The sequence below is a fragment of the Globicephala melas genome, chromosome 9 (assembly GCF_963455315.2).
Source record: "Globicephala melas chromosome 9, mGloMel1.2, whole genome shotgun sequence".
Classification (NCBI taxonomy): domain Eukaryota; kingdom Metazoa; phylum Chordata; class Mammalia; order Artiodactyla; family Delphinidae; genus Globicephala; species Globicephala melas.
Genome location: NC_083322.1, coordinates 2356602 through 2379857, shown reverse-complemented (window position 1 = coordinate 2379857; position 23256 = coordinate 2356602). Strand labels below are relative to the sequence as shown.

At 59.9% G+C, this 23256-nt stretch overlaps 1 protein-coding gene across 1 annotated transcript; it reads right to left on the bottom strand.

Annotated features, from left to right (window-relative positions):
- Window positions 1-13150: 13150 nt before the first annotated feature.
- On the bottom strand, window positions 13151-22701 carry SHH (sonic hedgehog signaling molecule). Its single transcript, XM_030853689.2, has 3 exons — window positions 22094-22701; window positions 16627-16888; window positions 13151-13965 (listed from the first exon to the last, which is right to left on the bottom strand). The coding sequence occupies exons 1-3, from the start codon at window positions 22400-22402 to the stop codon at window positions 13151-13153; spliced, it is 1386 nt and encodes a 461-aa protein (XP_030709549.1). The 5' UTR covers window positions 22403-22701.
- Between the last annotated feature and the right edge of the window lie 555 nt (window positions 22702-23256).

Genomic DNA, 23256 nt, shown 5'->3' with positions numbered 1-23256 from the left:
GCACGTCGGGTGCTCAGGTCTGCGTGACTGGGAACCCCTCTCTCCTCAGGGGTACTTGCCTAAGGCCTGAATCCTTGGACGGACCAGAGGTGGGACTCTGCCACCCACTGCCCACTGTGGATGCCATCTCCCTAGGGTCACCACCCTCCCCCATGGTCACACACATCCCCCCCGCGCTCCCCCGCCCCCCAGTGTCACGCTGTCCCGGTTTCTCTCCCCCGTTTCTTTGGTCGTTCCTCTTAGGAAATGTCATTCCCACAGCACGATATTAGATGGAGACTCGGTCGCTTGCCTTCCTCTGCGCCCTCAGCTGCCCCCACCCACCCCTTGTCGGCCACCGGGTCATGGCCAGAAAGTATCCCCCGTGGCCTGTGTGGACACCTCCTGGACTCCAGATCCGCGGGCGCCCCGATTAGCGAGTCTCCTCGCCGCCGGGATCCCCACGCCTCAGCCCTGCCTCTTCGGACGACTTGCCCTCCAGATCCGCGGGCGCCCCGACTAGCGAGTCCCACGCCGCCGGGATCCCCACGCCCTGCCTCTTTTGACTGCTTGTCACCTGACGTCGGTTTTTTCTGGCTGCTGCTGGGAGCCAGCTCCTTGAGTTCTTTCGACTCCCTTGCTTTTGTTCTCTTCCTGCTTTGATGCTCCCTGGGCAAGACCCCAGTCCTCCGGGACACTTGCCTCGCACCCCAGCTGTGACCACGGCTGGAAAAACGGGCAGCCACACTGCCTGGCCTACTCTGAATTCACAGCTGCAGACCTCAAAGGTGAGCCCCACGTGTAGCCGGGAAACCCTACTGTATCTCCCGACCAGGTCAGTCACTCTCACGGGGGCATTTTCACATCTCCTCCTCTCTTCAGTGTCAGCAGCCTCTTCCCCGCTCCCATTTCCTTACTACAACAGGAGCGCTCAGAAGAGAACTCCCACATCCCCTCACCACGAGACCCCCAGCATGCCTTCGGGTGCCCTGCGTGAACCACCGGCCCCTGCTAGAGTAGGCGAGCATCCTTGCTCCTGTGCCAGGCCAGCATCCCGGCTGCACTGCCTCCCGCCCCCCTCACTGAAGGACCCGGCACCTGCAGGGGTCTCTTCTCGCCCCTGGATTTTTTCTTCTGTGCTGGACCTTTCCTGTTAGCAACAAACATGCAACAATATTCTCCATTTAAGAAAACAGTCCTCCCTTGGCCGCATAACCGCTTTTGGTGACCAGTGCGTACTTCTTTCCCCCTTTTGGTAAAACTCACTGGAAGAGTTATCTTCTCTTGCTGCCTCCGTATTCTCTTTTAAAAATTCTCTCTTGAATCCACGCCAGTCTGGCTTTCGAACCCAACGTTCCCCCAAAACTTCTCTTGCTAAGAATGTTCCTGGTGCCCATGTCACCAAATTCAAGGATCAAGCCTCAGGACTCCTCAGTCCATCGGCGTGTGTAAAGCAGTTGACTTCCCCTGGTGTCCAGGACACCGCCTTCTCTTCGTTTTCATCCTGCCTCACTGGAACCTGCTTCTTGGTCTCCAGGTGGGGTCCTCCTCACTTGCTGTCGGCTAAAGGTCGGAGCCCTTGGACCTCCCCCTTTCTCAGTCCACACACACTCCCTACATGACCTCAGGCAATTCAGTACCTTTAGAGCAGCAGCAGGCCGCTGAGTCCCATGGACTTTCCCATCCTCCTGTGGACTTTCTCCTGAATCCCAGACTCGAACCTTCATTCCTCCTGAGATGTTCAGTACGCAGCTCACACCTAATCCAGCTGAGCTCTTGATCTCTTCCCTTCTCTCCCCATCTCAGGAAATGGCAGCTCCTTTCTTTCTTTCTTTTTTTTTTTTTTTTTTTGCGGTACACGGGCCTCTCACTGCTGTGGCCTCTCCCGTTGCGGAGCACAGGCTCCAGACGCGCAGGCCCAGCGGCCATGGCTCACGGGCCCAGCCGCTCCGCGGCACGTGGGATCTTCCCGGACTGGGGCACGAACCCGTGTCCCCTGCATCGGCAGGCGGACTCTCAACCACTGCGCCACCAGGGAAGCCCAGCAGCTCCTTTCTTAAGGATGCTCAGGCCCCAAACTTTGGAGCCATCCTTGCCTCCCCTTCCTCCCTAACGCACCACCCACACTCAGCAAGCCCTGTCCTCCAAGTGTTTCTGGAATCTCACCACTTCTGGCTCCACAGCTGCCACCCCAGTCAGAGCCACCAACCTGTCACCTGGAAGGCCGGCCGGGTCTCGAGACTGATTTCCCTGCATCCACTCTTAACCTTCTACTGTCTGTTACCAGACATCAGCTGGAAGCATCTTACTTAAGATGTAAGTCAGGTGACATCACTCCTCTGTTGGGAATGCTCCGGTGATTTCTCGTCTTACTGGGGCTAAAATCAAAATCCCCACAACAGCCTTCCGGGCCTTGGGTCCCCTGACCCCCATCATACTAGCTCATCTCACACCCTTCCGCTCAGTCGGCCCAAGCGACACTCGCTGCCCTGCCCTTTCTTGATAAGCCAAGCGGGATTCCACTGGCTGTGTCCTCGCCCTAGGATGGTCTGCCCCTGGATGTTTTCCTGGCCTTCTCCGTGCATGCTCTCTGAGGCCTTTGCTCTCTGTCAAAGCGACCACTCTCTAAATAATCTCCCCGTTCCCTTGCTACCATTATTTTCTCTCTCCTTATACTACTTAATTCTCCTGGGAGTTTTCACCCTGGTCTCTTCCTTCTTAGAATGTCCAGTAATTTTGGATTGTATATTGGACATTTTGGACACATCATTTTGGGAATCTGGAATTTGTTGTCCTGATTTAAAGAATGTTCATTTTTGTTCTGGAAGGCAGCCAATCTCATGGAGGGTTGGCACGAGCCTTTGAGATGTCGTTTCAGCTTGGTTTGGTCCATCTTGGGGGGGCCCTTGCTCAGGGCTCCTGGGGCTGGAGTTGCAGATTGATTGCCCAGGATGTTCAGTGATGTTTCCGCTATGTCTGGTCAGAGCACCTCCTCTGTCAGCACTGAGTCCTCTGCAGTCTGCGTAGCTCACGGTTCGTGGCTGATTCCTGCCAAGCCCCACGGTGTCATGCCCGGAACACGTGCAGCTTAGTAGAAAGCCAGGACTCACGGGGACCCCCTGCAAGTGTCTGGAGTTCCTCCTCTGCTTCGTCCTCCCCAGGACCCTGCACCACAAATTCCAGTCTGCTCGGCTCAGCCGAACTGGTGTGCTGCACTCGGGGTCCACGGCCCTGCACTGAGGTCTGGAAGGTTCCTCCAGGCAGAAGCTGGCTATGTGTGATGACAGCCCTGTGTGCCTGTGGTCCAGCACCTGGCAGAGATGCTGCATACATTTCACTCCATTTCACGCCTGGTACAGGGGCAGAACCAGTTGGGTTGTGGTCGTTCTGTCCTGGTTGGAAGCAGAGCTCCTATCCTGTTGGGTAATATAACCTAATAACTTACTACATTTTGTATGTTTTGTTGATCACGTGCCTCCCTTCACTCTATAAGTAAGTAAATTCTAGAAAGGGAGGAAATATTTCCTGTTTTTTTTTTTCTTTCCCTGCTGTATCCAGAGGGCCCAGAATTGTGCTTGTCACTCAAAAGGTGCTCAGTTCATAAGTGAACGAGTAGAACTTGTCCCCAGATGGTACCACATGAGCTCCTCTTGGAGGAGGACCATCTGGGCCCTGATCCTGCCCCGCACCTGCTCCCACGGGGGCCGCGAGGACCGCAGATTCAGTGCTCCCGTCCGCGGGGCCCGCCATCCCTGGCTGCCCGGCACACTGGGAAAGCCTCTCTCGTTCAGTCTGCTGACGGGGGCTGAGTGTGCAGTGAGGAAACCCTTCTGTTTGAAGAGAAACTGTAAACGTTTCAAATGGGAGCGACCGGCTGCAGGCGCTCCTTGGAATTCAGGTGTTATGACCTGTGCAGGAGTTGGCGGGGCGCGGTGACCACCTGGGACACGGCATGGAGGGGGGCGCGTGGCCACGGGAGAGCACGGCCTGGGCAGGAGGCACGGAGCCTGAGCTGGGTCCCTGCCACCCTCAGCTGCAAGACGTCTTCCCCTGGTTGGGGCCCAGAAACCAACGCGGCATGAGGCCCAGAGACCAAGCAAAGCTGTCAGCCCTTCAGTAGGAAGCGGCTGCTTCCTGGGAATCCTGGTGGGGAATCTCGGAGGATGAAAGGCCCTCAGGTCACACCTGGACATCAATGACCTCTGGTCCTCACCTTCCACGTCCCCCTCCTGGATTTCATGGTGACGATCCCGTCATCTTGTAAGCCCCAGGCTTCGGGAAAAAACATTTTTTAATACATGTATGTAAACATCCATATTGATTTTATAAAATATGGCATTGTGGCCCTTATTCTTTGCGAAACAAATATAAAGTTCTCTAGAGGAGAAGTCTACACTGCACTGTGGTACGCCGACTGTAAGATACTTTTTTTCACCCTCGGCATCTCTGAGACGGGGTGTGCCTGACGCCATCAGCCAGGAGGCACTCCAGATGCAGTCGCACACGTCTTGTTGTTCATCTCGAGGGCATCGTCAGACGGCTGCAGCGCCTTGATGTTGCAGAAAACGGCCATTGAGGAAGGACCGTGGTGCGTGAAAACTTCCATTGGTACCGCCCACTGGTAAGTTAGGCAGCTTCGATTGGACAGAAGGTGTAACGGCTGCCACTTACCGAACGCGTGTAAGTGCTGGGCCCGTGTGATGTGCGTTACGTTGCTTACAATACATAGCGTACATGCACCCCAGATACACACACACGTGTTGTCCAGTGCACAACAGCCCCCGTGTGCCGTGAACGGTGACGTCGCCTACAGCCCGGTTTGGGCCACGGCCACACGGCTTGGCACGTTGCTGCCGCAAGTCTGGGAAATCGCCCCTGTCCTGGTTGAGGGTATGAAGTCGTATTAACTGAGGGCTCAGGAGCGGAGGGGAGGGCGGGGCTGGGGAGAGGGAGCTCACAGCCTCCCCGGGGCCCCCCTCCTCTCTCCTCTACGGCCCCTCAGCTCTGTCCTCCGCCTGCCCCTCCGGCGGCCCCGTGGTCCCCGCGTGGCCTGTCCCAGGACCCCGTCACCTGCCTGTTCCGTTCCTCTCAAGACCCATCCTCAGAGGAGGAGTCGCTACTGAAGAAGTGACAGAAAGGCTTTCCTCCCCAGGGGCCTAGCATTTCTAGCCCGAGCCGCCTCTCTCGGCAGGAAGACAGGCGCCTTTAGCTCGCGCTCACCATCCGGGTGCCCTTGGACTCAGAAGGCGCGTTCACACTCAGCCAGTCTGGTCCTCGCTCTGCGGCCCGGCGCCTGCGCGCTCCTCCCCGACTCCGCCGCTCACGCACACGCGTGTGCGCGCACCCTCACAACTCCCGCGGTATACTTGCGTACACGCACGCCGCACACTCACGTACACTTGCACACCCAGCCACACCCTCAAGCGCTTAATCCAGAAGCTCATGTGCGCACCTGCCTGTCTGCACCTTCCGGGGTGGGAGGGGGAAGCAGCGGGGGCCCTGCCGCTCCTGGAGTTGGACTTGGTGGGGGGGGGGGGTCTGTCTGCCCTGGGGCGTCTTCCCTGGGGACTGGAGGTCACAGCTGGCAGGACGGCAGGAGGGCGCCCGGTGCGCTCAGAGGGTCCTCCTGGAGGAGCCTGAGGATGGGAAGGCTGCGCCCTCCAGCTGGCTCACTCGCAGGCAAAGTATTTTTAAACTCATTTCCTTGACCTAAAAAGGTTCTTTTTGGACTGAACACCTCGTGTTCAGGACCGACGCGGAGCACTGCCTATAAATAGCTCGGAGCGGCGGGGAGGGCGCTGGCATCCGGGGACCCCGAGATAGAGGCCCGCGTGAGGGCCACCGGGGTCGCTTTAAGTCAAGGAACCGGGAAGGGATGAAACAGACCGTCCTGCCCCGCCCCCGAGTGCCACGCGGCCGGGGAGCGAGGGGCTGCAGGGCAGAGGGTGGCCTGACCGCACGGGTGGGATCTGAGCTCCTGGCATTTAAAAATCACTTCACTCTCCCCACGACAAAAGTGCGCTCCTTCCATGGAACTAGGGAAACACAGAGAATGCAACGAATCGATACGCATCCACGAAGCTCCTCACAGGTTGCTTCCAGGCCACGGAAGCCAAGTGACGGTCCACTGTGATGGGCGTGGCTGGGCTGAGTCCCCCCGGGCCGCCCCTTCCCGGCTCAGCCTCCTTGCCGACCAGGGGTGTCGGGGCTTCTCTGCTGAGGGTGGTCAGGCTCCTCAGATGCACCTTGGACCATGGGGGCTGGTGGCTGGCGGCTGAGACCCCCCGGGCTGCCTCAGTTTCCCCTTTTCCTTCTCACCCCCGGTGCTCACCTTCCTCTGCCCTCCGTGGGTGGGCTGGTGGCCAGGAGGGCAGGTGGGGGGTCTGGGGCTGCAATGGGACCCAAGCTTGGTGCCGTCTGCAGGGGGTGCCCTCCGCACGCTCTGTCTGGTTCTTGGCTCGGCCCTGGGGTTCAGGGCAGTCACTTGAAAGCCTCTCCCGCAGGCCTCCCGAGGTCGTGGACCCCTGGATGCGAATAAACGGGGAGGGGGGGAGGGAGAAGGCAGCGTGCGCGGCAGGCAGCATGGCTGTGGTGCCGCGTGGCCAGAGTTGGGGCAGATGCGGCTCCTCTCCATGGACGGGCCGGTCGTATCGCAGAGGAGCTCCAACAGGGAAGGGGTTCTGGACGTTCGATCAGCGTTGGTCTATTAGGTTTTTACTTTTTTCTTCAACTTCTTCCTTGAAAAAGAGGAAGAGAGCTGAAAGGGGTGCTTTCCCCACAGCAGCGGCTGCGCTGGGGTCTGCATCTGGGCGGCCTGGGCTCTGTCTGGGAGGGGCTGGGAGGAAAGTGCTTTCTGGTCTACAGTGGATGAGGACAGAGAGGGATCTCTTCTCCCCGTCCCCAGTCGCCCTACGCACAACTCTGCTCCCGCCACAGCCAGCCCTGGCTTTTAGGGAGGGGGCATTTCTCCTACAGTGTCTCTGGTCCCCAGGTGTTGCTGCAGAGGGCACCGGGGCGGGGCAGATGCTGGGTTCTTTCCCACTGAGGATGGCGTCCAGCACAGGGACGGGTCCCCCGTGAAGGCCTCTCGAGGGAAGAGCCACGCCCCCCCCCGCCCCACCGTGCTTTGTTGCTCAGGACACAGCTGGTGTCGGCATCAGCGCTCCACTGTAGCCGACCCCAAACATCGGTTCACAGAGACTCAGATGCCTTCATCTAGAATTTTCAAAGACTGTAAGGTCATCTTTTTCCGTGTGTGTAGACAGACTCCATCAGAGTCTCATCTGAATCCAGGTGAGGCCTGAGTACGGGGCAGAGGAGCGATCCAGCCTTAGATCAGGGGTATTTCTGAGCTTAAAGGAACCTCAGGGTGCCCTGTCTCATCTGCCCTGGGGTGGAATGGAGGCCTGGCGGAGTTAACCCCCCAGTCAGAGGGCTGGGGAGTGGGGAGCCCATCGGTTCCCTCTTGGTAAAGGAGAGGCCACCATGATACTGTCCACGTGTGTGGCCCTGTCCTTCCTAAGAGCCTCTCCCAGGCCATCCACTCACCCCAAGATGTGGGAAGTTGTTTCCAGGCCACGGAAGCCAAGTGACGGTCCACAGGTCCAGGAACCTCCGGACGCTGCCACCCCGACCCTCGGGAGGAGGAGTCGCCAAGTCGCACCCCTGGCCACACCCCTCAGCTCGGAAAGGGCTGCAGCTGGGCCCGGATGCGGGGCCTCCCAGCCCGGGGACCCTGAGCCCCAGGTAAGGGAGAGGAAGTCTCGAGGGTGCCCTGCCGCCCTACTCAGCGCACGTTTCTAGGCTTCAGTTTTCCCAGCACAGTCATCGTTCACTTCTTCCTTCTTTGACTACTGGCCGGAATAAAGGAGCGATGCTTTAGAGCACTGATCCAGCCTGGTGCAGGGGGCAGCTTTGATGGCTGGGCTTCAACTGGTGGGGAGGGGATGCAGGACAGGGCGGTGCTGTCGGCTCTGACCCCACACGTCACCCCTCTCTGGGGGCTTGCCCTGCCGCCATTGCCTCTTTTTGAAGGTACTTTTGATATTTTGTGTTGATCAGCCCGCGCTGGCGGCCCCTGTCTGGGCGCGAGGCCCGACTTTCCCACCGTGACCAGCAGAGGGCGCTCTGACTCCACTCAGGGGAGTTTCTCCTGCCAGCCCGGCTGCCTCTCCGTGATGCTGGATCCCGGGAAACTTTCTCGGCGAGCAGGCGGAACCAGAGGCATGGTGCCACCCTGAGCCAGCAAGTCCGCAGCCCAGCCCTCTGCTCCCAGCCACCTCCTGCACTTGGCGCTTCTGCTGCCCGGGGCAGCGTCGAAGGGAAGGAGGCTGCCCGGAAGTCCCCGCGAGAAGCGGAGCGGCTGCAGGCTCGGGAGGGCAGGCGCCGTCCCGGGAAGGCAAGAGACGGGGCCGGCCGGGCCAGCCGGAGCGCGTCCGCGGAAGGGGCGGCGGCCGCCCGATGCTGGCAGCGGTGGGGCACTGACCCGCAGAGCCCCGGGCTCGGGAAGGTTGGCTGTGCCCTCCCACGTAGGCCACGGAGTAACACCACCAGCAGCAGGGGGAGCGCTCAGGTCCAGCTCCACCTGGCGGTCCCGTGCTGATGCCAACGCTTTGGGGCTCTTTCTGAAACAGCCCCCCTTCCACGCCCACGTCTCTGCCCAGGCTCCTGCTTTCTTGGCCCATGTGTGGCCTGCCTGTTGGGTCTGGCTGGAGGGTTTCGGCTGGGATTCTGATGACTTGGACCCGCAGGGTGACAGACACAGGGACCCGGGGCCCAAAGCTCCTTCCAAAGACACCGGGTTTGTTTTGCTGCCTTTTGGTTGTGAGGCTCAGAAAGGGAAGCCTTGAGCCTTTCTGGGGGGGGGGGGGGTCTGGAGAAAGGGAATTTCCCGACTGGGATGAGGCTTGGCGTCCAGCTGAAAGGGCATCACCTTCCCCTGGAAGCAAACACCCAGGCCCTCACCTGGGACGTGGAAGTTTCCACCCAGGAACCGGTTCAGTTGTACGGGGGAAATCCTTGGGTTTTCAGCATAATATTTCTTCGAATTGATCATTTCAGATTTCTTGAGCTTCTTATTTAAACCAGTTTCCCCCTTCTGGAAGCATAGCTGCCCTCATCCTGAAAACCAAAGACACCCATTGAAAACGCCAGCCTCATGCAGTTTCCCTGTCTTCTTGGTGGGCCCAGAGCTTGTTTATAGAACGTGAATTACTGTCAGTTTCTTCTTCCTTTGAGAAAATCAGGCTCGGCCAAGAAAAGCCAAGAAGGTTCCCTCCAAACACGGGCTTCCTATTTCCCCCTGGGGGCGATTTGCACCAGGTTGGGGTGAAGCCTGCCTGGCTTCTGGCCCCGCTCGCTTGTGGGTCTTTACAGGTGGGTGTCTCCTGTTTACCTCCAGGCTAGCATAGGGTTCACCTGTCACACCACCAGGTCTTGCTGGATTTGTTACCCCGGCAAGTAGCGATGGGAGCCACCTTTGAATTCCAGTAGAGAGTGAGCTGTGCTGGCCTCACCCCACTACGTTCCGGCCCCACCACAGCGGGCTGGGTTTCCATGAGATCCTAGGTGGGGGTTGGCGAACGTTCTCTGTAAAGACCCGGCTAGTACATACTTCAGACTCTGTGGGCTGCGTGGTCCCTGATGCAGCTTCTCAGGAGCCGTGGGAGCCTGAAGGCCCCCCCCCCCACCCCGGGACAGCAGGCAGAGGAATGAGCCAGCCTGGGGGTGGGGTGGGGGGAGTAAGATTCCAAGAGGAACTTGCTGATGGAAGCTGAGTTACAGATTTTATAGAATTTTCACATATGGAATATTCTTCTTTAGCTGTTTTATTTTCAACCATTTAAAACGTAAAACCCGATCTCAGCTTGTGGGCTGTATAAAAACGGGCTGCTGTCCAGATTTGTCCCTGGGGCCATGGTTGGCCGATAAGAAACTATGAAGGTCGCTTCCCGGGACGTCTCAGCCCCCTTGAGTGGACGGTTCTTTCACAAGGATAGACCGGCCACTTTTCTGCGTCACTGGGGCACCCAGATGCTTCCCCCCCGCCCCCCAGCCCTGGAGCTGGCTCCCAGGCAGGCACTTGGTTGCTTTCTTGCCAAATCTTGCAACCAGCCGGCATTCTTTGCATGGCAGCCCAGAATTTCCCATGTGGATGTGATGCTGACAGCAAAGGGTCTCCACCAGGAGAGGATGGGGCTGCCTCCCTCCCCCCCCACACGCCACCGCGTGCCGGCAGCTTCCCCAGATGGACGGGCCTCGTGCTTTGTCCCACACGCAAGAGCCCGTCACCACCCCTGATGGATCCGAAGTGTGCACTCTCAGTGACATTTCTTCTTTCACATATTTGGGACAACCTGGTGGAAGAAAACGGGAGTTGCAGATGACAGGATGGGACGGGAATTTTGCCACAGAACAGACACGGCACAAAGTCTCTGTAACTTCTTTAATTATTCAAACAACAGAGCACAAAGATAACAGTTTCAAGTACATTCTGGTACGCGTGTTTAACAGGAATAGATATGCAATTAGTCACGAGGGAGGCCGGCGGCAACACCACACACACGCTTGGCACAAACTCTTGGTCCTGTCAACCCTGAAGATGGAGAAGTGGGCCCTCGTCCGGCAGCAGTGCTGCACCTGCCCGATGCCCTGCACTTCCTTTCTCTACGCGGCGGACGTGAAAAAGAGAATTCTCACTATAAAGCTGCAAAGGGTCTTAAAAGGTGGGGAGGGAGGGGGGGAAACAGGCGAGGGTGCCACAACCTTGCCCGGCCAGGAGGGGGCGCTGCCAGGGACCTTCGGGCCAGGCCAACACCTGACCTTCCTCTCTGACCGCTAACTAGTCCGGGGGCTCAGTCTGGCCAGAGCTGCTGGTGTGCTGCGTGCTCCTGGTTTGACTTAACACTCAGACCTGAACAGTCATCAGAACAGAAACCACCAACCTTACCAGGGATCGTAACCCTGCTGACCACCTAGGAGACCAAGGGGGACCAGGGACCACTCCTGCCCGGAGGGTGAGCTCTGGCCCCAGCGCCACCCATCGGGGCCCCCGGCCTCCTGGAGGGCCACATCTCACCAGACCTCAGCACAGAAGCCCCCCCCAGGGACCTGAGCCCTAGCCTCAGAAGCAGCTTCTCCAGACCCTGACCAGGTGGGACCGAGACTGGCCCGAGGCCGTCGAGTTCCATTCGGTTCCCCTAAACCCAGGCCCGCCTTGTTTAATCTTCTGGGAGGCCCTGAGGCCACACGGCCCACCTTCCCAAAGCTCAGCCTCAGAGGCATGTGGGCCCAGAGCGCAGAGCGGGACAGCAGCCTTCACGAAACCAAAGCCCTCAGAGTGAGCGCCCGGGGCGGCCGAGCCTATGACACAGCAACAGGCACGGAGGACCTGTCTCCCCGGCCCTGCCAACACAGGGCACTGGCCCCAGGGCGCCCGCAGAAGGAGGACCACGACCTAGGGACAAACGTCCTCACCTGACAACCACTCAAGACAGACAACTTGGAGACAGCAGCGTGGCCCGAGGACCCCGGCACCCTGAGGCTCTAGTGGGTGTGACGGGAGAGGAGGGAAGGCCGGGCCGCACAGAGCAGGCAGGGAACACATCCTCCTGCAGACCGTCAACACCTGGCCCTCTCCTTGGGGACCCTTCTGAAAAGGGCACCCCAGGACTTCAGAAAGCAGTTAGGACCTCCTCCCTGCAAGGCCAGGGGGACAGTGCACCCCAACCTGGGTCAACCAAGTGGAGGGAACAAAGTCGGCCACCAGTGACGCGGGGCCTGGGGAGGAAGTTCTGGGTGACTGCCCCAGGCCATCTCCTCCAGGCAGCCACCGAGGCTGTGCTGGTTAAGCTGGGGGAGGTGAGGGCAGAAGGGCACCCAGCACGGCACCGCCATCCTTTGAGTAGAGAGACTTTCACACAATAAATACAAACAGAGCTGAGGTTTCTCCAGTGACGAAAACAAACAAGTCGATTCGGTTACCTACGTAAGTGGATCTGAATTCACAGTATAAGCAACACATCTAAATATAATACTGGGAACTCCTGTCAGCACTAGGTTTCCCAAACAAAGAAGCCAAAAAAAGGAAAGAAAAAGGGCTGCAACAGGAATTCTTAGTTATTATATACTAACCAGGCTGTGCGTGGCACATTTTATTTCTATAAAACTATTACAAAATATTCAAAAATACATTTTAGTAAATTTACAGCAGTTATTTCTCAATTTATTAATGCAAAAACATCCTTTGTTTTTCTCTGTACAAACTACAGGCTCCATCCTTGTGGGATCATCACTATGTGCGCTTTTAAAAAATATTATTTTCTAATAAATTCTTTGAAGTTAAAAATAACAGAGTTCTTCCAGTTTGTCCAAGAAAAAAAAAAGTGTATGTGTGTGTGTGAGTGTGTAACAGTCTTGACTTCCAAGAATGTGGCCAAAATGGTGATGACAAAGCAAATATTCAACCCAGAAGACAAAACAGGAGATGGCTGTTACATTGGAAACTAGTTAAATTAAAATAATATATTTTCATATTTTACACTATTTCAAAAATGAAATGTAATTCAGTTAAGTATTGATCTCTCAAAAATCTAATTTACAATTCTGTGTATAAAAATATAATTTGTGGACCCCCATGAAGCATGTTTTAGTTTACACTTGCTGAAAAGCAGGAGCGTTGCAAACGAGGAATGGAGAGGACAGAATTTTGCTTTCTGAAAGTCAGGACGAGGGACATGTAGAAAAATAGACTCTGAGCGGGTCGCTTGGCTTCACAAAATAATCTTTCCCCCTGTGAGTACAGTTCACATGATAATAAATTATCCAAGAAACAAACTATTTAAGGCTCTTGAAGGTCCGGTTCATATTATTTTAAAACATCTATTCATACCAAACAAATAAATAGCCAGGAGAGGTGAAAAAATAACCAAAATTAAACAGGAATCAAAAAATTCAAAAATATATATATATAAACTAAACACAACAACAGAATTTCTCGGGGTCTTTGATTCCTTATAGTCTACTTTGGACTGTCCTACTTTTTTATTATTATTAATTATTATTATAATTAAAGTCTCATTTCGTGCGCTTTTTCCGTGTGTCATTTGCGGTATCTCGCCCCTCCCCCCGCCCGCCCCGCCCCCTCCCGGTGCCCTCCCCGGCCCCCTGGCCTTCAGCTGGACTTGACCGCCATGCCGAGCGGGTGCAAGGCCTCGCTGTCCAACAGCCAGGTGCCTATTTGGTAGAGCAGCTGCGAGTACCAGTGGATGCCCGAGGCGCCTGGCGCGTCGGTCGCACCTGGCACAGCCGGCGCACCTGGCGCGGCCGGGGGCACGCGGCCGCCGCCCCCGCCCCCGCCGCGGTCCGTGCGCGAGGGCGCCAGCGCGGCCAGGAGCGCGTGCGCCAGGCGGTAGGGCGCGAAGGCCCGGTGCGCCCAGTTGTGCTCCTCTATGACCGCGTAGCACGACGCCAGCACCCGGTTGATGAGGATGGTGCCCTGCGCCGTCAGCGGCGCGTACGCGCCCGTGCTCTCCTCGCGCAGCGTCACGCTGTGCACGGCGGCCGGCAGGAGCCGCCGATCCCCGCCGCGCTCGGCCACCACGTACACGTGCTGGCCAGGGCGCACGCTGCTGGCGAAGAGCGCCCGGCGCTCCGGCGCGCCCCCAGGCGGCCGCCCGGCGCCCGACAGCGCCTCGGGCTCCCGGCCGGCCGAGCCGTTGTGCGGCGCGACAAAGAGCAGGTGCGCGGCGGTGAGCAGCAGACGCTCGCGAGGCTCCCGGGTCTCGATCGCGTAGAAGACCTTCTTGGCGCCGTGGTCGCGGTCCAGGAAGGTGAGGAAGTCGCTGTAGAGCAGCCGGCCCTCGTCGTCGGCAGCCAGCACGCGGTCTCCGGGGCGCAGGTCCTTCACCAGCTTGGTGCCGCCCTGCTCCAGGTGCACCGTGGCCGAGCCCGGGAAGCAGCCGCCCGATTTGGCCGCCACCGAGTTCTCTGCGGGGGGAGAGAAGGGAGAGAAGAGGAGACAGGGCGGTGAGTCCCGAGAGGAAGACGCGACTGGGAAGGGGGGCGCACGCTTGGTGTCCCGCGCGCCCAGACCGAGGAAGCGCGTGGCTCCGGGGAGAGGTGCCGGGCCGGTCCCGCGCGGGCCTCCCTCTCCCCATCCCCACCGCCTCGGTGACCAAATTCAGACGCAGACGCATTCCTTAACGACTCTCTTAGGATTGGACTGGCGGTGACAAAGGTCGATTGGCGTCTCCGGCGGGAGGCCGGTTACACTCCTTCCCTTTCGCCTCCCCCCTCCCCCGCCCCTCCCCCTCCCCCGCCGGCTCAGCACACACCCAACCTCGCCACGAATTCAGAGGGTATTTGTTCTCCACTTGGATTCCTCAGGAAGCCTCCTTGAGCTCACCCGGGCGCCGGGGCGCACCCTCCTTTGCTCCCGCCTCCGGCGCGGGGCGCGGCGCCCCCTCGTGCGCTCCGCACCCGGGCTGCACGGCGGGGACCCTCGGCCGCTCCCCGCGCCCCACCCGCCCGCCCCCAGCGCCCAGCGGGGAGCCTTGGTGTCGGCTGGTTGGTGTCGGCCGGTTGGGGGCGAGGGCGGGGCTGAAAAATAGCTGTAGTAGTTGTAGCAACTGGACAAACATTCCAGGGAATTGGCCGAGGTGTGAAAATCGGGGCTTGTGCGGATCTTCTAATTAAAATCCAATAAAGGGCTCGCCATTGTCATTGTAATTTCTGCAACAAATGGGAGGCGCTCTTGGAAGAGGGGCTCCTTCCATCCCCCCACCCCTTCCCGGCTCCCTCTCTCTCCAGCTCTGGGCCGCCCCCTCCCTATTTGCTCAGGTGCAACCCCCCCGCCGCACCCCCGGCGATTCACACGCGGGCTCTCCAGAAGCCCGGGCCTCACAAGCACTATTTGCACAGCCAGGCCTCTCTTCCAAGCACTCGAGATGTGTATTTGAATTTTAAATGGCGGGGCCTGCTCCGAGCTCTGGAAGCGCCGGGTTCTCAAGGCCCCTTGACTACCCGCTTTCTCCGGCCTCTGTCGCTCTCTGAGGCTCACTGTCCCGAGGACAATAATCGGAGTCGGGCGGCGCGCAGGGGGCCGTGGAGGAGGGGCGGGGACGTCCCCGTCTTCTTTGCATTCCAATCTCCGGGATCCTGCTTTTTGCAAATAGAGATCGCGAGAAAGAATCTTCCTGCTGGAATTACTGAGGGCTTTTAATCTTCTCATCGTTTTCTCCGGCATGAAGTGCGGGGCCGGCCTTTGGAGGCCCGACATAGCCGCCCGGAATGCGCCCGGGACGCAGGCGAGCCCGAGGCGTCGAGTCGCACGACCCTGCTTGACACGCACCGCCCCGCGCCCGGCCCGTGTGCGCGGAATGCCAATGAGCGGCTCTGCGCGCCGGGCCCGGCTCCCCCGGCGGGGTCCCGGGCCGGACGACCGCTGCTCTTTTGCGAGGAGACCTCGAGGGACCCCCGCCAGGGGGACCCCGCGGACAGGGGTGGCCCGGAGCCGGCGGCGCGGCGCGCCGCGCCGCCATTTAGGAGCCCCGCGAAGTCGGGGCGCGCCTCCCCGCCCTGCTGGCGTCTGAGACCCTTTCCCGGGCTCTAAGCCCAGACCTTCTCCCCAGGCTTCCACACCTTTTCTTTCTGTTGTTACAGGAGGCCACTCTTTTCCTTACCTCCAAAGTGTGCCTCGACACCTTGAAAGTGTTTTTCTACTAACATACGCTATTAAAATACAGTTTAGGTGACAAACAGGCGAAACTGGGGGCGGGGGGAGGCGCAGTTCCTCCGAAATTCACTGTGACCTGTCTTGCTAAACGCGCCGGCTTCTGCCGAGAGTTGGAGAGACCTGCTTCAGTGGAGCTGGGGCCTGTGCGCGCGCGCGCCTTCCTTCCGGAGCTGTTCCTCGCCAGCAACAGCGTGTGGCGTTGCAGGCCCAGGGAAGTCAGCCTCACGGAGCAGGGCGGGGGCTCCAGCTGCAGGCTTGGCTTTCCCGGCCCTGCCTGTGGCTCAGGGCAGCCCAGCTGTTTCCTAATAAGGACGGATGCTTCTGGGCTTGCGGCCTCCAGATGTTGGAAGTGGTAACTACCGGCTTTATTACCTCCCATCAGGCCTCTTCCCAAAGGCCGAGTGAGTTAAGTTAGTTCAGAATCCACAGGCTTCCACCCCGGGCAGAACCTCCTGTGCCGGGTGCGGGCCGGTGGCCAGTGGTGAGTAGTTCATTCTTAAGCGCTATTGAGACAGAGGCTCTGGGCCAGAGCTGGCCGACTGGGCAGGGCTGCAGTCTCTCACCAGGACAGTCCCCCCCGCCCCACCATCTTTCCTCCCTGTCTCTGCCACCTGCAGCGGGGACTCCGGAAACAGGGGTGGGGGAAGGCTCAAGAAGCCAGATGCCCTCTGCATCTGGGCTCAGAGAACGTGGGCCTCTGTGGCCTCAAAGGTAGGGACAGCTCCCGGCTGGGGACCGGGACAGGCCTCACGGAGTCTATTCCCGCCACAGAAACACCAGTCATCACCCAGTCCCCTCCCTGTCTGCCCCCCTCCTCCCCACTTTCCTCCTTCCCGTGAGCCGGGCTTTGGGGCGCAGATCTGGAGCTGCTGGGGGGTGCCGTCGGCATGGGTGGGGTGGGCCCGCCCCCTCACCTGCTTTCACCGAGCAGTGGATGTGCGCTTTGGACTCGTAGTAGACCCAGTCGAAGCCGGCCTCCACGGCCAGGCGCGCCAGCATGCCGTACTTGGTGCGGTCGCGGTCCGAGGTGGTGATGTCCACTGCACGGCCCTCGTAGTGCAGCGACTCCTCTGAGTGGTGGCCGTCCTCGTCCCAGCCCTCTGTCACCCGCAGCTTCACTCCTGGCCACTGGTTCATCACGGAGATGGCTAAGGCGTTCAACTTGTCCTTGCACCGCTGTGGAGAGAAGGGGGCACCCAGCGCCCGTGAGCGTCCGGGCCTGCCCCAACCCTACCCCTGGGCTGCTCTGCCCAGCCCCCCAGGATGCGGGCTGTGCGCAGAAGTAGGGAGACAAGGCCAGGCCTGGAACCGGCCGGCCTGTTCCGGAGAGGGGGAGCTCGGCTAGGGAGGAGGGGGTGGCATCGTAGGAGGAGGCACGTCCTCTCGGAGGCGACTTGAGCGCCTTTCTCCACACCTGAAATAGCAGAGCCCCCGTCACGACCTGAGAGGCAGATGAAATGTCCGTCTTCGAAATAAGTAAACTGCGTGGTTTTGGACAGTGGCTGCAGCAGCCTCCAGGAGCACCCTAGGCTATGGCCCGTGTCCTCCTCCACGATGCCCTCCACGCCCCTGCCCGCTTCTGTGGCCCCATCGCTCCGCACCTGTGCAAGGCTCCACCCAACTCCCGGGACAAACTCCCTCTCAGGAGGCGGGAGAGAGGCCCCGGGTGCAACTTAGCCGTAGAAAGAAAAATACACGGCATACTTCGTACAGAGTCAAAAGCCTTTTGCCTTATCTCTGCCCTGCGCCTATCTGGGGTGAGAACTAAGCCGAAGGTAGAGAGGGTGGTGGGACCCTGATAGCAGCTGAAGGGGTGGGGGGACCAGAAGTGAAAGGCAACCAGGTGAGTTATAATTTTCAATAAGACCAGGGCCGGATGACAAACATTCTTTATCTGGACAGCCACATTCCTTTTCCCCATGGAACTCTTTTCTCCCGGCTTTTCTGTGGTCTGATTGTGTCCCTTGTTTTCCTTAACCTGTCCCCTCCCCCCCTCTTGTTTTCTTGGCCGGCGCAGAATGGTGTCCTGCAAGTTTGAAGAGCCAACTTAAGAGGTGGAGGGGGGGAGGGGAGGGGAGGGGAGGGGAGGGGGAGGGGAGCCAGAAAGGCCTGGGGCCTCTGAGCTCTTGCCTTAGGGAGGCTTCTCCTGGAAACCGCCCTTGGGGTTCCCCCCACCTCCCACAAGGAAGCTGCCAGTAGGAGTAAAGAAGCGGTGAATAGGCGGGACTCAAGCCAGGGTAAAGCTGTGGGAGTTCCCATATAATTCTCGGGTCCCATTCAGACAAGGATGCAGGAAAGAGTCGAATCACCTGCGTGTTTGTGTGCCCAGTGACTCGCTGGGCGTTCATACTGCGGCTGGTGCGGGGTTGAAAAAGGGGAGGTGGTGACAAAGTCATGATGGGGGCGTCCCCCAGAGAGGCAGACTCAGGAGGGATAGGGGACAATTCCAAGTTGACTTCTGCAGAGGGTAGGGCTGATATCCGGGCGGGGACCCCGGTTACCGAGATGACCAGCCGGCCCCAGCAAGGACCCTATTATAGCCTGGGGGAACTCTTTCTTACAGAGCGCGGGGGAGGCGGAGGGCTGGGCAAGGCCGCTGCCGCGTTTTCAGGGGATGCGACCGATTGCGCGACAGGAAAAGACCTGTGTAGTTGGCAGCAGTAAAAACCAGTGTATGGTTGTAGAGTTAGACATACAGCAAGTGTGTGTGTGTGTGTGTGTGTGTGTGTGTGTCTGTGTGTGTGTGTGTGTGTGCGCGCGCGCGCGTGGTGGAGGGAGGGAGGGCAGAAGGCTAGGGGGCGGTCCTGGTAACAGGTCAGCGCTTGCAGGTTTCTAGGCCCGCCAACAGTTTTCTTAAAAAAAAAAAAAAGTCAGAAGGACAGAGTTTGAGTGAGGTCATCTTGAGGATTGAATGCGTTTTACATGAAAATCAATCAGTAAACCAGGGTCAGTTTAGAGCCGGGATGTGGAACCGGCTGCGCAGGCGCACACCACCGACGCGCACACGCAGACACTCGCTTCCCGAGCCCCCATCGCAGCCCAGCTCCCGGCTTTCGGGGGGCAGATGAAGCTTTCAGTGGCTTCCCCCGGGGCCGCTGGCGAGGGGGAGGGCAGGAAGGGAAGCACGTGTACCATCCCCCAGTGTTCTGAGCTGCGCCACTCGGACAAGAGATGGAGACCCCAGGCGAGGAACCCAGGGCCGAGGCAGGCCCGGGCTCCGCCAGGCGCAACGCGGCCTCGGCCCGCGGCTGCAAGAGTCTCTGCGCCGCGGCCGGGCGGGATCGTCGCGGGCAGACCCGGGAAGCCCGGGCCGGTTATCAATTCACTGGGTCGTGTGCCGCGAATCAACCCCGCCTCTGTGCAGCCACCGTGAAGCCCAGAGGGGCCGACGGGCCCGGCTTTGTGTCGGCGGAGGCCAAGTTGTTCCCCACGCCCGAGCTCCCGCGCCACCTCCCCAGTCTGCGCAGCCGCTCCGCGCCCGGGAGCCGAGCAGGGACTGTCACCGCCGACGCCCACGGGCTTCCCCAGCGCGGGGGGGGGGGGTGTCCCGACTTCAGAAGGGTCCCCTCGGGTCCCCGCACACACCTCTCGCCGCTCCTCCTCCCCCCTCCGGAAAACCAGGCCCCTCCCTTCAAACCCACACCTGAGCGCCGCTCCCCGGGGCCGCCACGCACCCGGAAATCTGCCCAACGTGGCGCCTCGGGCCGGTCCCCCGCGCAGCCCGCAGGCCGGCCCCTCGCGGCCTCCTGCCCCCTCGGAGCCCCTCGGCACCGCGGCCTGCGGGGAGAGCGTGTCTGTCTGCGCTTCCCCCTCTCGGAGTTAATATTAACCAGGGGCTCATGCGTTCCTGAACTGCTCTGAAAGTTCCACTGGGGACGATCTTGCCATGGTTGAGGGACTTGGGCGACAGTCACATTAGGGAGACAGAGACACGCAGAGACGGGGGAGGAGGGACACGCACCCGAGAGCAGAGTCTAGGTGGTTATCTTAAGTGGGGGGTCGGGGGGGGGAGCAGGTGCCCCAGGAGCCCGGGAGGCGTTGCCGCTTCCCCTTCCCCCGGCCCTGCCCTCACCTCCCAGGTCCCCCGCCTTCCCCACTTTAACTCTTAGGACCGGGGACGCAGGAAAGACGGGGAAGGGGTAAAGCAGGGGGCGCCTTTCAGGCCACCCCCCCTCCCCAGCCTCCAGGTTTTTAGGGCACGTTTTTGGGGCCCGTGGTACACGCCTGGCTTGGCTCTCCCCACCCCACTCCGACGTCGGCTGCCCCTCCCCCCTCCTTTTGTGCTGGGAACGGGAATAGCCACTGCCCAGGGAAAAAAGTATTTGTTTTCGTTTCTTTCGTCTGAGGGAAGTTGACAGAAGGTCAGAAGTTCAAATGCTGCCAGCGCACGCTGCGGCCAGAGCGGCCGGGCGCCGGGCCGCGCGGCTGTAGGTCTCGGCGGGGCGGCCGGGGGCGGCGGGGCGAGGGACCCGGCGGGGGGCTCGGGCCGGGCGCCCAGGCCCGCGAGGCGCCTCCGCCCTGGAACCAGCTTCTCCCTCCCGCCCGGGCCCGCCGGGCCCGCCCGCGCCGCCTCGGCTGCCGGGCCGTCGGAGCGCCGCCGGGAGCCCTGGCCGAGCCCGCGCTCGGGCGCGTGGAGGGGCCGGCGGGCGGCCGCAGCCCAGCCCCGCGCGCACTGAAACCCGAGCCGCGAGATCGATAACCCGGGAGTAAGTGGAGCCGAGATGCGTCTGCCCGGGTGCGCGGCTCCGCGCGCTCGCACTTGTAGGCGGGGCGGCGAGGCCCGGGGCCCGGGGCCCCGGGCAGGGCGCGGGCCGGGACCCGCTCCCTCCCGCGTCGGCCCGGCGCGGACCGCGGCGGCCGCTGAGCCCTCCGGCTCGGGGACCTGCGGCGTCCCCGCCCCCGCCGCTTTCTCTGGCCTCGCGCCCCTCTCCCCGGTGCCGAGGGATCCCGGGAAGGCCCCTGCCCTCCCGCCGGGACCGAGGGTGACCAGGGGGTCGGAGCCCCAGACGAGCTGGAGAAGCGCCCGCAGCCGGCCGCACGCGCAGGACACCCCGCGGCCTGCGCAGAGTTAATTGCGGCTCGCGCTGCTCTCGGGCACAGGCGCGCGCGTCCACACTCGCGGTCCAGATTTAAGGTGGTCGGGAGCAGATGCGAGCGAGCCGGGGACGAGGACCCTCTCCTCCCCTCCCTCTCCGCCTCCGTCCGTCAGCTGGAGCCCGCTACCCCGCATGCCCCTGGCCTTCCTCGGCTCCGCAGCAAGGCCGGGCATCGGGCTGGGGAGCGGAGCGGCCGGGAGGTGTCTCCTCGGTCCCTCCCACCCCCAGCCTCCCCTGCACTTGCGCCCCGCCAGCGCCGCTCCGTCAGCTGCGGTGCGCTCCTGGCCCTAAAGGTAGGACTTGAATATTTTAATAGGGCAATAAAAAAGATGTTGACCTATATTTGCCAGGAAAGCCATTTCTAGCTTCAGTTATACGTGCCTGGAGTTGCAGAAAGTCTGCCATTGACGGGCAGATTGGCAGCCAGAAGTCTCAAACGGAGGCGGAGAGGGAGAGAGGAATGCGTGCTTTGCTTTGGTTCTTCTTTCCAGCCCCCCCTCCCGCTAATATCTAGTCGCTCCTAATTTCCTATGCAAGCAGGTTGAAAACTAGCGTGATGCAATGCCAGTAAGTTCTAAGTCCCTCCCCTCAAGTACCGCGGGCTCGGGAGAATAAGAGGGCATCCTTAAAGAAATATCGATACATTCACACTCTGATGGGCACAAGTGCCAGCGATGGAATCGCAGTGGAGCTATGTGATACGGTCAGGCACTAGCCCAGCCGCCTCTGGAGCCCCGACCTTTTGTCAGCCCGGCCTCCTGGCTTTTCCAGTTGAGGGTCTTTGGTGGGGGGCGGCGGGGGGGGGTAGCAGTGGTGGGAAAGAAAAACACAGAGGAGAAGGGAAACGTGTAAGCGCCGAGGCTACACTTGTACAGTGATCTGGACGCCACTCTACGTTTATGGGGGGGATGCTTGCCCCCTCCCTCCATTCCCACTCCCAACTTGGAAAGGACAGATGCCCCCAAAGTGAAGGTCTCCCCAAGTTACAAGCCAGAGCTGAGGCAGGATGGGAAGGCCATCCCAGCAGGACAGATCAAATCAGGGCCATGCAAGGACCACATCTCCTAGCGTCCTTATGCCCACCCCCCAGCCTAAACTTCTCCGGCTGGACCCTTCGCCTCCATTCCCCTCCAGGAAGAGGAAGGGGTGGTAGGCCGGCAGGTGGGTGGGGAAGGAGAGGACAAAATCGGCTTTCTACCTGCCTGAAGAGCAAACAGACTGAACGGCATGGTTACACATAACCCCTTGGAAGCAACACATTCCACGCCCCGTGCTGGGTTTCTACCTGAGTCATCAGCCGGTCCGCTCCAGTGTTTTCTTCATCCTTAAATATGATGTCAGGGTTGTAATTGGGGGTGAGTTCCTTAAATCGCTCCGAGTTTCTGGTGATCTTCCCTTCATATCTTCCACTGGCCCCTAGGGTCTTCTCAGCCACGTTGGGGATGAACTGCTTGTAGGCTAAAGGGGTCAGTTTTTTTGGGTTCCGCCTCTTCCCAAATCCCCGGCCGGGTCCGCACGCAAGCCCCGAGCACATCAGCAGTGAGGAGACCAGCACCACCAGCAGACATCTCGCCAGCAGTAGCATCTCGTCCATGGAGCCCGGGGACCTCAAGGCTGGCCCGAGCAGGTCTGAGTGCGCGAGGGTGCGGGTGTGCGAGTGTGTGTGCCCGTGCGCTCTCCCTCCCTCGCTCGCTCCGGCTGGCTGCTGGCGCCCTCGCTCTCTGCCTCTCGCTCTTTCTCTTCCTATATAACCTTGCCCGCCGCCGCTGCGGGGGACTCGCCACCGATCCCCACCCAGACGGGGGCTGGAACGGCAGGCTGCTGGCCGCTGATAACGGAACACATCGGAGTTGGGGCTCAAGACAGCAATCAAAAGACAAAAAGAGTCTGATTTTAAATGGTCGCAAGCCTGAGAGCTTGTGCGAGAGGCTGCCTTCAGTACTATATTATAGCTGGCAGGGGCGCATCTGATTGGCCGAAGCAGCACAGGCTTCTCTTCTGATGTTTAACCCTAAAAAAGACTAATTTTTTTTCCTGTGGCTGCTTTATTTTTACCTGAAGGCTTCTAGTTAAAAGAGAAAAACATCTTTACCGAGACAAAGGTGAGCGGGAGAGAGGAGGCACGTTGCTCCGGATAACGTCAGCTACCCCCTGCCCGGGGCACACCTCCCGTTCCCCCTTCACTTTCTCCAGAATGGTAGATGCTTCAGTTAAAACCAACTTAAGTTTTTAAAGGACAATCTAGACCCACCGCCACCCCCCCCACCCCCGGCCAAGCTTCCATCACCAAACAAATAGTCTCTCAAATGTTTGAGGGGCAAAGCTGCCCAGGTCTTATCTAAATATTTTCCCAGAGACTTTATCATGCAGGCCAGGGCTCCCTGCAGTTGAAAGAAAGAGGGGCCTGTGCCCCCTCCCGAATATTCCAGTTGCCACGCCGGGCCGGGA